Here is a 16779-nt window from a genome sequence, read left to right on the forward strand (position 1 = left end):
AGAGAACCAAGAGCTGAATACCTCTGAATCTTTTATGTGCCAGAGGGCATAAGTGATAGACTTCCAATTTTATGCAGTCAATGATAAAAGAATTATTTCTTTATAATCTGATGCATCTTCGACAACTTACAGAAAAGATAATAGGAAAAAGAAAAAACCAAACAAACATGACACATTCTTCTGTTACAGTAGCAGGCAGATTAATAGGGGTGTAACTGTTACAGAATTATCTCTTCATTTAAAACAGAATGTAGAATAGAACACTGTTTCAGTTGGAAGGAATCTACAACAATCATCTAGTCCAGCTGCCTGACTAATTCAGGGCTGACCAAAAGTTAAAGAGTGTTGTTAGTGGCATTGTCCAAATACCTCTTAAGCACTGACAGCCTTGGGGCATCAACCACCTCTCCAGGAAGCCTGTTCCAGCGTTTGACCACACTTTCAGTAAGGAAATGCTTCCTAAACTTCCCCTGGTGCAGCTTTAAACCCTTCCCATTCGTCCTGCCACTGGATACCAGGGTTGCACAGAAGAGCTCAGCAACTCCCTCTCCACTTCCCCTGCTGAGTAAGCTGTAGAGAGCGATTTTCCTATTAAGTTGCCATTTTTTTTCCATGTCACATTCAAACACAAACCAATCGTGAAGCTGGAACAAATCTCGAGACCAGGATGAAATACAGTTCACTCCAAGACAATAAGCAGGTCTGTAGTTCATTATCTGGTTAAATCCAGTGGCTGAGGTGTTGGGATTTTTATTTTTTAACCCCAGATACGCATGCACTCGGTTAAAATAGTTCAGCTGATGCAAGGAAAGTAACTGGTGAGCTTCAGCCATCATATGTATTTTCAGGACAGAAGCACAAGGGTCCTAGAAGGGCCCAACATCGTGGACTCAAGTCAGCCAACTTATAGAAACATATCATACTTATGCTACGCAAGCAAAGATTAATTGTATGATTGAGTTCTTCAGGACTGTCACACAACCTATGGTTTTTCCACATGCACCCCAACAGCTGGCAAAAGTTGAAGGGGAATGGAGACGATGTAAATTATCTTTTATTAACCTTTCAATAACAAAGAATGTGTTTCACTTCATAGAAAAAGATTCTTACACAAAGAATTACATAGAAAAGACAATAAATTAAAGAAAGCAGAATAGGTTAAAAGTGTAACCCAGCAATCCCTAAGCTGCACATACATTTCTATTAGTGTAACAGCAATTTTATGTGCAAACCTACCACCTTATCAATAAGCAAAGCCTATAAAGTACAAATGCTGGAAAACATTCTTAAGTATCTCAGAAATAATGAACAGCAAGTACCTTTCGATCTTCTTTAAAGACTTCAGCAGCAGTTGTAAAATGTGGAATGGCATTTTTACAGTGGGGACACCCTGTTTGACACAGGAAGAAAAAACAGCATAAACATTAGTTGTGAATAAGATACTGGGACAAACTCAAAACACAAGGTGAACTAGTGGAAAATTTGTATTAAGAATAATTCTAGACAAAAGTTCTCCAGTTATGGGAAGAGTGGGACAAGGCATCTGTAGATCATGTGTCAGCTACATGAATTTAAGCACGTGTTTAAAATCCCTCTGACTTCAAGCAGTTTAAGTATACACTTACAGTTACATGACAAACGGTACAGGGACCACAGTGCAGGGAGCTCTTCTCTATTGCCAGTCCCTGAAGAGCATTTTAAGATCGCTAGCCAAAAGATGGACAAACTATTTCCCTGTTGCTGTACCTCCTCATGGGTATTACCACGTAGGTTATTACTGCTGTTGCCACAGATACAAGCTACATTTGGACGCAGGAATAAAGACAGCACAGTTGTGAACAGGAGGAGGTTGGAAGTTGGAAAGTAAGTTGCTGGGAGCATTTAGAAGTGATTGGGAATTGCCTGTGTTACAGCCAAGCCATCAAGGGAGGGGAAGAGAAGCAAGTCCAACTAGCTATACATTTTCCACTGTGAAGAACAGAGGTCCAGTCCAAGGTTAGGCTGAATGCTGATGGCCTTCCTGGAGACCTTCCTCCTGTTCACCACAAATGGGCAATCCCAGAAAAGCTTTAAAGACACAGCACACAAGAACCCCACAGTACACAAGAACCCCACAACTTTGTGTGTGAAGGGGAACAGAATGCTTTCTTGATTCAGGGCTCAGATGTGAGTGCTCTCAGCAATGTCTACTGTCTATGATTAATCTAAACTACTCTCAAATATCTTTCCTTTGAAAAGGAAAGTGCCTGCATATGTGTAACAAACTGTTTTTTCCAAACACAGCATAAGGAGGTTGCTCTGAAGTAGGAACTCGGTACACTATTTTTTTGCTGATATCCAGGTTAAAAAGGAATGGACACGCTTCAGTCAAGCCTGTATAACACTAGCAAAGGCAATAAAGCTCATTCTATTATTTCTGGATAGGAACAAAACAGAACACAGATGAGTTGCTCCAATTACAGATCATGCTACTGTTGTTTACCAGTATTTTACAATGATGAACAAGTGGTTGTGTTACTTTTAAGTCAGTATTGAACAAATGCCCTCTTAGGAGGCTTAGAGTCACACTCTCATAAACTGCTCTCACTCTTTCAGTTGACAAGGAAAACAGTATCTGTGCATAAACACTGCACACCCCTTTCATCTTCACTAAAATGCTGTTTCATTGCTTACATGCAGTGCTTTGAATTTTAGAGCATTCTTTTCTTCAGAATAGGATTTTGAAAGCACTGCAATGACACATGTATATAAATAAACTGAGAATCTATGCAGTAACTAAGAATACCGGAAAGTCAAAGGGACATTTCCTGGGAAACCGAGGCACTTCTGCAAATCCATCTTACCGGCTTTAAACTCTTTACACAGTAAAATGGCAGTCTATCCTGATGGCAGCTGTGTTTCAGTGGGAGATAGTGCACGTCCTCTACAACTTGCACACTATTGACTTGGTTGATTTGTTCAGCATTTGCCTGGGAGAAAATGGTCAAGAAAGAAAAGGAGGAAGAGGAAGAAGAGATGGGTAGGATTCCAGGCTGCTGCCATATGGGTAGCCATCCAGGCTGATCAGCCCATTTCAGTGACCCCTTTTCTCTCCTGCCACTTGCCTGTCCAACCTGCCTGATACTGAAAAGCCTTCAGATTTCAAGCCTGCTTCTTGACTCAACTTGGATAATCTCCTATACCGTGGGGTGACTGCCTTGGTTGATTTGTTAACACTGCTCTACACTAATAAATCAGAACTGGTGACGACATCTAAAAAGAATTCCAAAGACACACACACACACAAAAAAAAAAATCAGGCACCCCTAAAACAAGAACACTTGTTCTAATCTACATGCTGTAGACTGGAAAGCACTTCAAACTGTTACACTAAAACATAAAGGCTCCTAAAAACTTAAACCTTTGAGGTTCCCCTTTCTGCTTATGATCTTGAGCTTGAATTTTAGATTTTACAAAATGGTGACTTTTGAACCCTCAATAAAAGACATTTCAACAGAAACTTGAGACTTCAGTCTTCTTATTCCTCCCTAATACCTTCATGATACACCAGTTGATGTATTTCCCACCTTACGGGTGCTGGATGTGCCAAGGATGGGGGAATTCAGTAAAGCCTCTCTCCAAGCCCTCACTAACACTGCAGCAGGTAAGATCTCTCCATGAATCACACTCTTCAAGAAAATCAGAACATGATTTGACAAACAGCAAGCATATTCTTTCAGACACAGAGAAGCCCAATGGCTATTAAAAATGCAAACTGCCATTTTACAGGGGCCAGCAGATGACTGGTAAGAAACCAGCGCAGAGAAGCATCGGCAGCTGCTCAACATCCCTTCCACCCTAGCAAGTCACCACTGCACACTGCTGTATGCTGTTCAATAGGCAGCATCGAGAAAGGCTTTGAGCATGGTTCTCAGCAAAGAGGCACATTTTGTAAGGCCAAAGGAAGCATCCAGATATCTAGACTATTAATGCATTTTGGAAAAGGTAGGCAAAACCAAAGGTGCTTTGAGGTTGTAGTCAATACCACCACACAGAGGAGAGGAATACCATGTAGTTCAAAAACAATGGATAAAGTAATTTATGCTCAAAGCTTTTCTTTCCTCTTCTCTGTGATCTTTTCATCTTCCTACTCTAAATCAAAATGACAAAAAGTTACCTTAATTTACTGATCTGAGGTTCATCCCTCCTCCCCTCACTTCTCCCTTGGCCCAACCTCCTTTCTTTACTGCACTGTGCTTGCAAAACTAAAACACAACCCATATGGCTTTTGGCAGAGCTGACTCCAAGTCCAGTAGGCATTTTGTTAGCCTTGGACATCCATTCATGGAACAGATGTGGATGCTAAGCTGAATTCCCAAGGAGTTTCAAGGAGTCACCGGGAAAGGGGGAAGCAGCACATCATATGGAATAGCAGAACTTCATCTGTTACAACTTAGAAGGGTTGCCAAATGCAGCAAACACTTGGAAATCACCCAACGCAGTCATTCTATTTAAAGCACACATGCCAAAAAAAATAAAAGCAGAGGTTGATGTCTTCATTTTGACAGACGGGAAACTTGTTCTCCCCATTCCCTCTTCTCACCCACTATCACACATTTATTTTAAGTGTTAACACTATCTTCCAGATTTGAAGGTGCAAGGAAAGGAAATGTACCAAGCACTGTACATGAGGATAGGAAGTGCAGGCTCATTATAAATGGTTTTCCAGATAGGCTGCAACGGAGGGAGATTAAACTGGTGGCATGAAGGTGTGGTAAGGTGTCAAGAATCCAAGGGTCCTGCCTCTTCTCACTAGTATTTATAGGGCAGTATGTCACTAAGGACTAAAAAAGGCAGAGGATGTATCCCATTTAATTTAGTTGAATAATTTGGGTGCTATGGTAGCACACAAGCCTCCGACAGGGCCAAGAGGTAGACTTCCAATTGAGCAGGAATGGAAGTAGTACATCTGGGAGCAGAGCCTTCTAATGTAGGTTCAGGGCTTTGCTTTACCCATTTTCTTTCTTTGTTTTTACATCATAGTCAAATTTGATCTCAACAGAGTTAGCAGCAGATGTGAACAGTAACTTCCTGTGCCTGACCTGAGAAATCTGAAAGAACCTGCTCCTGGAACATCCAGCCTTTCCACAGCAACCCAGCACTGGCACTTAAGACCTCTAATCACCTCCTCAAATTTCAAGCTAACTTCAGTTTCTAATGCAGAAACACTCTTGCATCAACTAGCAGAGAATCAAGAGAGCTTGACATATAATGCACATGCAGTAGCACGTGTTAAGGCCATTCTCCATTCCCAATCAGCAAACAGTACGGCTTTATTACAGCTCTGGCCAGACATTCTTGTCTCTCTGCTCAAAATCTTGCACTCTGGAGGTGCTCCCATGCAGCTCATGGTGGCATCTGCTCTGCCCAACCACTGAGACCTGCTGGAGGATGAGATCTGCCTGCCTAACCCGCAGGTCCATGGAACCCTATGAGTACACCTGCACTAGAGGCATTCTAAGCCCTCTTTGCCTTTGCACTACAAATTTAAAATTCACCTGAACCCAGTATTTTCTAGAGGGCTTTTTTTTTTTTTAATTTTCTTTTTTGCAGCACTCATGCTGTGAGGCTGGGAAGGGCGGGGAAGGCACAGTGCAGTACCAGCGCATTCCTCACCCTGAAAATCAAGTAGCTTTTGACTGATCCAGTACATGAAAAATATGGTTCCTGGGGGTAAAAATTCAAGAGGAAGGGCTGCTGAACAGCAGGTAAGAAAGCAAGAAAGCGGGCTTCATTTAGACCTGTTATCACTGACGGGGGGAAGGCAATCAGATTAAATCTCTTCTAATTAGAGAAGCATTTAAAGGAAAGATGGTGGGTCTTTTGGGAGATGAACTGATGGGAAAGACGTAGCCCCACTTATTTTCTGTGGACTGAATTTACTGATAGCAAGAAAAATCACACAATGCAGCATCTTCTCTGGGTGTCTTTGAGGAAAGAACCAATGAGCCAGCATTGGTTTGGGCACAGGAAGGTGCTGGAGAGGCCAGTACAGAAGCTGGCTTTATACCTCATGGGAACACTGGTTTGACAGCTGTAAATATTTCATAAAGAACTGCAGGGCTGAGCTGGATGTGGTTTCCAAAATGATGCCACAAACCATTTGTATACATGATGGAAATCAAAGACATTGCATGGGGAAACAGAAAAACTTAAGTGCTCACATCTCCTCATAAACTAGTGAAAAAAACCAAAACCAAACAGACTGAGGGAAAAACAGAGTAAACCCATTTGTCAGGTAAGGTAAGACAGACATGGAGCTGGTATTAAAAACCAAGTGCACATTGCCCCTAAGATAAGAGTAATCAAGCATATGCTGTGATAACCATTCAATAAATCCACAGAAATAATACCCTGTACTCAGAATTGTAAACGCTTCTCATAATTGCAGGGTCCCATGGGATGCCAAAGGGATGCAAAGAGGATTTCAAAGCAATGGAACAATCAGGTGAATAACCTACATATCTTTTTACAATCAAATGGAGAAATTTTGATTGGACAGGGTTCCTTTTTTTTAACCAAGTGAATTGTTTAGCAATGATAGTGAGTCAAACCAAAAACATACAGACTCTTAAAATTTCAGTGTACAAAAGTATTAGGAACAGATGGCAATTATAAAGGTGCCTCCAGAGTAGTGCATGAAAGAGATGCACCATGTTTGGACAACCATCACCTTATTACATTTAAAACAAAATTGTATGAAATTTTCAGAATTGCCTAAAGGAATCAACTTCTCTTTCCAACAAACACAGGTTTCTACTTGCTTACATATGAAAAACGTCCTTTAAGTTACTTCATTCTTTGTTTAATTTGAAACTAGAAAGTCCAATGACATAATATAACCTCTCTACAGCTGAACAGTACAAGGTTAATTCAGTTTCGTTAGAAAAGTGGAAGCTGTATTAGCACAGCACATAGAAGAAAGGTGAAGCTGTTTTTAATGAATATAAATCAAAAGCGAACAACTTGTACAAAATAGATAAAGAAAGCAAAATGGGCATCAAAGCAGTACCTACAGTCAGCAGAGGTAATAATGATGTTTTAAGTATATAACGGGCTTTAAATGTATTAGAAGCAAAAGAAAACCACACAATACTAGAAATATAGCCTTGAAAGAAAATGATGGAGCTGTCAAAAGGAACTTCACTGAATATATAAATGAAAAGATGAGGTAGGTATGGCTATAGGCTATAAGGATGCTGGGGATGGACTCTTCATTAGGGACTATAGCGGTAGGACAAGGGGTAATGGGTTAAAACTCGAACAGAGGAAGTTTAGATTGGATATAAGGAAGAAATTCTTTCCTGTTAGAGTGGTGAGGCAATGGAATGGGTTGCCCAGGAAGGTTGTGAATGCTCCATCCCTGGTGGTGTTCAAGGCCAGGTTGGACAGAGCCTTGGGTGACATGGTGTAGTGTGAGGTGTCCCTGCCCATGGCATGGGGGTTGGAACTTGATGATCTTAAGGTCCTCTCCAACCCTAACTATTCTATGATTCTACGGTTCTACGGAGAGAGCCTCTGCATGGCACTTCCAAATGCTGTCTGCAGTTCTTGTTCCACAAATCAAGAATGAATTCAAACTGCAGTGTGCTCAAAAGGCCTTTCAGAAAAGTAACAGGACTGGTAGGGGCGTTTCATGCAGGAAGCTCAGTGTGTCAGTAGCTTAAATCCAAAGATTAGGAAGTGATAGTGAGAAAAGTCTACTTTTTATTAAAACAAGCTATTTAAGCTGGGTGCCAAAGGCTAAGTAACCTCCCAAGCTACTTGCTTGCTGAAGCCAGTCAAATTCAGGCAGGAAATTCGCATTCTCCATCACCAGGGATTTTTAGTATGAAAGGAAATGGTTTTCTAAAAAAGGTGCTTTTATGCAGTGGTTCTCCATCTGATCAGAGCAACCTGTCCTTGACTCACATTGCTGAGCTGAAACTGCTACACAGGTGATATGGTTTGCTGTTATTGTATCACCATCTCCTGAGGAACTGGGAGCTGCAGCATGCCAGCACTGCCCCACAGGTCAAGCAAGGATGACAGCCCCTGCTGACCCTAACCAGAGCATTCCAACTAAAATGGCTCTAAGCCATTTCAGATCAGGCATTTTGACTTCACAAATCACTACCTTATACTTTCTGCCCAGCATTAATATGCAACGATGTATAACCCCACCAATGTTGTTTCTGTGCATACTTTTAGCATCTTGTACATAATAAAATCAGGTAAGTGAAGTAACAAAGCAGTGTACATGTTTAAACATGCATATTTTAATGTTGCAGACTGTTTCCACACCAAATACGCTAACTTGAACTGTCACTATTTTCAGAGCAAAGTTGCAGCCAACCCTGTGAAGGAGATCAGAAAGCCCAGTGATTTGTGAGACTGTGGTATTTGCGCCGTCTGTGGTCTATGTCAGCATGAGGAAGAGCTCTGCTCCCCCTTCAGCCCCCAGCTTCCTTTAGTACCTCTCAACGGGTGATCTCAAATGCTTTAACTAATACCAGTTAATTGCACTTCAAATTGCCCCTAAGAGACACAGAAGTGATTATCCCCCTCTGTCATTACCCACAAGGTTAAATGGAGCCAGGAAGAGGTTAAGTGACTCTCAGGGCTCACAATCCTGCTTGACAAGGAGCAGGGCTGCAAGGTGCTGACTCCACTCACTCTACTGCAAACCCATCAGGGCCCTAGAGGGCTCAGCACATGTCAGGATGGAGCCTTCAGCATGCGAAGTGTAGAGCAGGGAATGACTTTCCTGATTCCCCATCTCTGCTTGAAATCATCACCATCTAAATAACAGGGGTAGATACTGCCCTCCGTTATTGGTTTTTAAATTACTGCAATTCTAAGCATGTGAAAGCAGTACATTGCACAGCTATCAAAGCAAAGCCAGGAGCTCGTAGATTGCACAGTAAAGAAAAGCCTGTTTCTACTTCAAGAGTTTCAAGTGATTAACTAGAATTAAAACACGAATATTACTTGGTCAATCAAGGAAAGACAGGCCACAGACAGTAACTGCACAGATCAGAGCTGAAAATGGGTATACTGCTTAAACCAACAGAACTTGTGTAGCTACAGAAGTTACTGAATCCACAGGCAGATCTGAGAAAGGCATTCAGAGATGCTACTGAAAGGTTAATTTGCTTTTGTTCTATCAGTAGAGAATTGGAGGGCCTTTTAATTGAATATCTGGAACCAAAGCTCATTTTATGACATGACCTGACACACAGGGTAATCATAATTCCAAGACACAAGATACTAGTAATTGAAAGGAGGGGGATTTGTCTTTTGATTTGAAAAAGGTCATGAGGTTTTCAGTTAAGCATCAGGTCAGCCAGGGCTTGCCTCGCAAGCTGTTACTGTCAATTTCACAGCCTGCTGGTGGGATTTGCTGCAGTTTTTCCCAAGCTATCTGAACTCTTCCTTTTGTAGCACTTTGGGGATAGGCAGAGGAGATGAGGGATACAAAAAACCCAAACCTTTGGAAACCACAGGCTTAAACGCAAACAATTGCTATAGCAGCAACAAAGTCATCTGAACAAGAGGGGCTGGATCACTCCGACAAATTTTAGTTTAATGCCACTGCTCCATGACAGCCACCTTCGAACACTTCTGTCACAGCTATGTGCAGTCCTCTGAAGTGCCTCAACTTCCAAGCTGAGAGCACTTTTAACTGCTCCCCTGGTGCTAATTAATATTCTTGGCGCTAACACTGGGGCTAAGAGCAGTTCTGCTAGCCCGACTGCAGAGACCACTCTAGAAATTCATTCTTTGTCATAAGCAGCATGTTAAGGGGCTCTGTGGCATCAGCACTATTTACAGCAACAGGAATGCACCTTGCTAATACAAGCCTGTAGCAACAGCATCACTAATGCAGGAGAGAAACCAGTTAGCAGAAGAGCTAACATATCAAGATTCTGCAGTGCCAGCCCACGCAGGATTTAAAGCCTCATTATCAGAGGGTCCAGACCTCACTTCTGCCTCAGTCAACAACCAGAAAATCCTTCCTGCAAGGGTTTCTGCCTTGAAACCCATTCTTCCTGTTCAGCATGGTTTTAATAACTTTTTGATAGCTTAAGCTTCATTTACAAACATACACATTTTGTTCAGGCTCTCTGATACAGCCTCCTAATGAAAAGACACACTTGCAAGCAACAGGAAAGCCTCTTGCTGGAAACCAGTACAAGGCCATCATGGGACACTGAATTCACCTGAGCTGTTGCTTTCTCTGAGCAGCTGGACCCATTAACTCAACTGAGGACTCTCAGCCCACTTTGTGCATCCTTCATACAGAGCAATGCAACCCAGGTGTGCTCAGCACTGACAGCCAGACTGGTCATCGCAGGCCCAGCAGCTGTGGGCTGAGGCCTCACAGTCAGCCAAAATCACTGTGTTTTGTTACAGCCGTCTGGCTTAGCCAGAACACAGCATTATCTCACCAAAACTTCCTGCGCAAAGGCTGAGACATGGTGCAACCAGCTTTGTCCCAGCTTCCCGCAAAAATGGGAGACATGAAAAGGAAACATTACCCCTTTCTTAAGAACAGCTTTTTGATGACAGCTTGGGTCCCACAAGTAAGCTAGCAGGGCTGGAGGAGCACACTGGCCCCTCTGGCTCTTAGCATTAATTGCCAAAATGCCATCTGCACCCACTGTGCAAACAGTGAAACCCACTCTGACAAGGACACTCAGCTAAGTGCTTCTTTGTCATTGTATATTCCTCAATGCGTAACTTGGAGAGAAAAAACTGAGCATTTTTTTATTGTGAAAAGACAGAAGGAGCATACCAGAATACAGAATGATTAATACTTTGAGCAAAGCCTGTGGATGAAATTAATGCAGGTTTAATTTAGCTCCCAGCATTTTATGCACTGCTGCTGAAACACACAAGGATGGGCAGGACTGATTTAGTCAGAACTGAAGAAACATGACCCCTACCTGGTTTTTTACTGCTGAAGAAATTCCCATCTGATTTCTTTCTTACTGCCTACTGATGGCCAGGAGAGGACCCACTAGACAGTGATGATGTCAAGATCCCTGATGGACTTGGAAGCCAAAGAACTCTCTGTTTTCCACAAGAACAATAGCCAGGTACCATGTCCCACTAACAACTTAGAACAACACACAGCCTTTTAACAGCTCAAACACCATCTCAAAAATCTTCTGTGATTTTATCAGGTGTAGCACAGATTAAGTACCCTCATTTGCTTCTTTCAGACCTGAAAGAAAAAACCCACCAAAAAACCCTGAAGAGCCAAGGAGGCTGATGCCTCCTAATTGCACATCCGCTTGCTGCAGTACAGCCACTTACTCAATACCAAAATACCTCATTAAAATAATGCTCAGGACGGTTTATTTCTGAGTGTTCTTTGGGTAACCCCTGTGGGTCAGGCTTCACCAGAAAATAACCTTTTCCAGCTGACAAAAATAATTTCCAGAGACGTGAAAGTTCCACTGCTGAACGGAGAACCAGAAATCAGCTCCCAGCAAAGTATTTATTAAAAATACCCATTCTGCAAACCTTGTTCAGTCCCACGAATTGAGGCCATTTAGCAAGTTAATAACATTGTCAAATGCCACCCTTATGAACCATTAAAAAGGAGCATTTTGCCCCTATTATTTCTCATTGCTGTTGAAAGTCTATTTTTAACAGCGCTTATTATCTTGTGTTTTTACAAAAGTAGGAACTGACGGCTAGGCCCTTCCACCACAAGTGACTGATCTAAAAAGTAAGTGCCCCCTCCCCACCATTTGGACCTGCTAATGACTGTTCCATTATATATAACTCCTGTTCCTGACACAGTTGATTCATTTGTAGTCTCTTCATAGGGTGTATTATTAAGCCTTTCCTATTTAAAGAAATTCAGAAGTTGATGGGAAAGGTAAAAAACCCCAAACTAAAGCCAACAAAATGAAAACAAATACCAAAACAAAACCACTGTGTATTTCGAACTCCAGTATTACTGTTCCTAGAAACACAGCACTGCTGTGGCTGGAAGGCACTTCTGGAGATCATCTAGTTCAACTTTGCTGCTCAAAACTGGGTCAGTTAGGCTTGCCCAGCAGCGTGTGCAGTTGGGTTTTGAATATATCCAAAGATGGAGACTCCATGCCCCCTCTGGTCAACCTGTTCCAGTGTTCAACCACCACCACAGTCAAAACAGAATAAAACACTTCCTTTTTATGTTTAAGCAAAATTTTCTGCATTTCAATTTGTGCCCACTGTCTCTTGTCTTGTCCTGGGTGCTGCAGAGAACAGTCTGGCTCCATCTTCTTTACTCCCACATTAGGCACTTACACATAAGATCCTCCTGAGCCTCCTCCAGGCTGAACAGTCCCAGCCCTCTCAGTCTCTCCTCGTTTATCAGATGCTCCAGACCTTTAACCATCATCATGGCCCTTCACTGGGGTCACCTGAGCATGTCAATGTGCTTTCTGTACTGGGGAGCCCATGACTGGACACAGCAATCCAGCTGTGTCTCACCACTGCTGAGGGATCAGCTCCCTTGACCTGCTGGTGATGCTCTGTCTAATGCAATTAAGGATGCCCACTTATGGAGCCTGTGTCCCGTTCTGAATTGTTTCTGTAAGAGCAGAAAAGACCTAGCATAAGTTTGAGGGAGCGTCACCCAAGAACAGCTAAAACTTAACAGTCTCATCACCAAATTCTGACACCAGGAAGACATATTAAATCCTACGGATGAACAAGTCAGAAGAGGGAACCATGTGAGTTTTAGTTAGAGAATGTGACAGTCACTAATTTCATATAGTCTTTGCATTGGCTCAACAAGAAATTTCATGTAAAATTCCAAGGGCTTCTCCAGGCAGAAGTTTGGGTTAAAACCACAGTACACTCCTGAAGAACTATTTGCACCTCCCTATTTCATTGAAAAATGCTCACCCAGCTCCAACCGCATTTTTTTCCCCTTATTTCAGTTCGAGTAATGCAGCAAAACCATCTCCAACTGAGAAGACATGTTATTTACTGGAACTTTGTTACCCTTTGTGATTCAGAGAACTATTCAACTGCTTCTATTTTCCAGTTTTCAGTGCTGTAGTAGTAGGAGGTTAAAATTTAATGCACTCGCAAAGTCAAATCTCAATTATCTGTGATAACAGAGTGGAGAGAGCACATAAAAGTAAAAATGCAGATAAAACACATTCAGATAAGCTATATGAACAGTGAGGACATAAGAGAAAGAAGAAAGAAAAGTCAGTGTGTGCTGAGCCCAGAAACGGCACTGAGGCAAACTAGGCATTTAATGCTGCAAGTCTCGAAACAAGCTCTGGCTGCACATGTCAGATGTGCAGCTAGTGTACTTCTAGCCATAGCTGGTAAAGCACTACTGTCTAACTGGGCTATGCTGGATCTATTCTTGTCCATTTGGCTTACTTCCTGATTTGGTTCACAGCCCCCCAAATCCTAATCACCCACATACCAGGTTATGTGTGTTCACCAAACACACTCAGACTAGTTCTATCCTCTCCCCATTTCTGGATGAAGCCAAGCAGTTAGGAAAGGAAACCTGAAGCAGTTAACGGTATCCAGTATTCCAAGGATTGGCCTACGGAAATAATACAGACACTGATCCCATAAACCCTCCCAAAACACCTCTCCAGTGCTGCAATAAGACTACTGCTTTCAAATGCTCCTCAAACCCCTTCATTGGAGTCCCCAGGAAACGACACACACCTGTGACATCATGCTTCACTTCAGCAGACTCTGTCATTGTACTCCTCCTACTTTAGGCATTTTGAACTCAGAGGTAAGGAAGTGGGATGACAATTACATTTGCAGACCATAAGAGTCCCACAGGGTCCAGAGAAGAGCTGTGCAGGTGCTGTGCACGATGCCAGCAGCCTGCTCCAAATGCTATCCCTGAGAAGCAGCGGCAAGTGCCAGCCTACACCACAAGCATGGTGGCCACAAAGGGTACAGACTTGCACAATGGACATCTGGATGAAGATCAGGTCCAACGCAGTTATTGGCCCAAGCAGCATTAGCTGTTCTAGAGCTGGCACTTTTGTCTAAGTCAGTACTGGAGACCTGCCCCTACTGCTGCCTCCTGCCCCAAATCAGTCATTACAGTGCACAGAGATAGCACCAGGAAGCAATGGGAATGTGAGATCAAGAGCATCACTCTCTGTGGGTGTCAAGTCCATGGGAATGGATTTTTCTTCCCAGTAATTTCAAGAGTTCATTTTGACCTTAAAATATTCCACAGGCACCAGGAATAACCTTTATGCTTCACCCACATTCAGGGTGATAGAATAATGAGTTCCCCATCTTTTCCATGTGGATATAGCAGTCTTCTCTTCCAGACCTAAATCACCATGAAGCACTGTTCAGTACCATCAAAGCACTGCTCACCTCAGTCCAGAGTTATCAGCATAGCAGCAGATTGATGATTCTCCTATACATATTAAGTGATTTGGACTGGAAACTGCCACTGAAAAGCCAGATCTCATTTTAATTTGTATGTGAGATATATATCTGTGCCCTTTGCCTAAAGGTTTGTCACTCTAGTTGAAAGCTTTACAAAGGTCAGAATATTCAACTTGCTGCTTTAAATTCTAATGACAGATAAGAGATACATTTCTTAGCATAAATATTTATACATAAACATACTTTATATATGCATGTATACACACACGCCCAATCTTAAAATATCTCAGCATATGTGTAAGTATAACAAATACTGCCATAGAGTCACAAGTGAATGGAACACCATACTGTGATTCTGCACTGACCTAAGATGTGAAACTGAATAAAAGAAGAAAATTATTTGAGATAATAGGGCCTGGAAATTTTAGCAGTGTTCCTTCTGCACTAAAATAAGCAAGTTAAGACTAATTGGCAACGTAAGCTCCAAAAGGTCTCAAGATTGACAAAATGATAAACAAGAGATAATCTATCAAATTTAGCAGGAGGCACATTATCACTGCAGAAGAGCTGAAAAATAGAATGATTTGTACCATTCTATTGCATTAATGATCATTTCACAGAAAACAGAGATTTAAAATATTCATCTGCTGCTTTCCCCTACACCCAACAAAGGGCAGGCTCATTGCACTCCCTCTGTGTGCTTGCTTTCTGCTCTGCAGACACTTCCACACTTCGAGAGAACAAATCTGACAAATCAGAAACTGCCTGACCCACATACTGACAACACAACAGCAATGCTGACTGTCTTAGGAGTCACAGGGTGGCCAAAAGAGATTCCACCTCTCTGTCCTGTAAATCGGCAGTCATATGCAGCACTGTGCAAGAAGAACATGTCTGAAGGGCAGCCTCAAAGGACCCAACAGTCTTATATCATGCAACCCTTACTTTTACAGCCCTTTTCTACAAACAGGGCCAGGCTGATGTTTATTCACCCTTCCTGGAGTAAGGGCAGAAGTCAACCAGCAAACAATGGCATCACAATTAAACCATCCTGCTTTCAACCCTGAGAACTACATACTCACTGCACATAGTGTCTTTGCTTTAAAGGTGGCCTTTAAAAAAAGCAAGAACTTAAGTGTCTTAAAAAGATGCAGCTAAAAACTGAGCGGGAAATAAATCTCTCTTCCACAGAAGGTCACTCATCAAGTAAAGAGAATTCAAGAAGTGCTGAACTCCTAAATCTTATAATTTTGTATGCAATCATTTGATTCTAAAGTTACAGCTTGCACTTAATCAGTTACAGTCCATGAATCAAAAATTCCTGTCACATGGGCAATTTTTAGTCAATATGTGGTGGGAACTGGAGTTGAAAAGGGATTAAGCCCTCTTTCCTTTCCTTTTACAACCTTCCAGAAATCTCCCTTCTGAATTGCACCCCCTCTTTTCTCCCACATCCAGCAGTTCTACATGGGAGCCCAAAAGCCTTCATGTTTAATTCTCTAACAGAAAAGCAAAATAAGGAGCTCCCTGATTAAACATACCATTAAGGACCTAAGCTTTTTCACCCCTTCTGGAAAATACCTTCAGTTTAATAGGAAAAGGTTACTAACTGCTTATCTGAAGATTATCCATTAACCTCAGGGCTGGCCATGTGACAGGGAAGAATTTTTCCTGCATCTGAGGGGGGCTGAGTCATGTTGCTATTAGAACAAGTTAACATCACCTAATATTAAGTGCCAGGATTATCTTCTCCCTTTGACACACCCCTCAAATGTTAAGAACCTGTACCAAGACTGCCCATCTCTGCGATAACATGGGAAAACAGGAAAAAATCCCTCCCATTCACTTATTTTATAAAAAGGCCCCATTCAAAATTCCAGAAATATTCTCAGGAGCTTCAAAAGAAAGTGTGCGTGTGATGCACGCAAAACAATCTGGGAGGAGGAAGGTGTGCCTCTATTTCCAGTGGAGATTTAAATGTAGATTTATTACAGACAAAACTTGTTCTATCAAAATTTGTTCTCAGCCTCCAGGGACTGACTCCTCCACCACTATATCGACTTTACTACTGAAGTGCAGCACTAACGATGCAGGCTCTCCATGTCCATTGTGCTACTATAAAGGATCATTTTGTTATATAGACCATAAAATGCAGTGGAGGAAAAAAAAAAATGGTTTGGTTTTGTGCCTCTGCCTGCTTTCATGCCTGCATTAATGCAGTAACTCTTTAAATAAACACTGTATACTGTTTTATTGCCATTTATAAAGATACAAATGATGGTGCAAATGATGGTTGTATTCAGAATCAGCTCTTAACCTTTAAAAGTCTGCGGACCACGACGGAATTAAGTCAGGATTCCATAA

At 42.0% G+C, this 16779-nt stretch overlaps 1 protein-coding gene across 3 annotated transcripts in view; it reads right to left on the minus strand.

Annotated features, from left to right (window-relative positions):
* The window catches only part of PDIA5 (protein disulfide isomerase family A member 5), a 100312-nt gene that overhangs the window by 12205 nt on the left and 71328 nt on the right, over positions 1 to 16779 (minus strand). For 2 of the 3 annotated variants that reach the window (XM_061370063.1, XM_061370064.1), the window contains one exon: positions 1320 to 1390. The exons of the other annotated variant lie outside the window; for it this stretch is intronic. In XM_061370063.1, coding sequence (XP_061226047.1) covers positions 1320 to 1390 — 71 coding nt within the window. The remainder of the gene's footprint in view (positions 1 to 1319; positions 1391 to 16779) is intronic. 3 annotated transcript variants of the gene reach the window in all.

This window comes from Neopsephotus bourkii, unplaced genomic scaffold, assembly GCF_033783945.1.
Source record: "Neopsephotus bourkii isolate Nb327-2 ecotype Australia unplaced genomic scaffold, CSIRO-AGI_Nbou_v1 NB_1526, whole genome shotgun sequence".
NCBI classification, from domain to species: Eukaryota; Metazoa; Chordata; class Aves; order Psittaciformes; family Psittacidae; genus Neopsephotus; species Neopsephotus bourkii.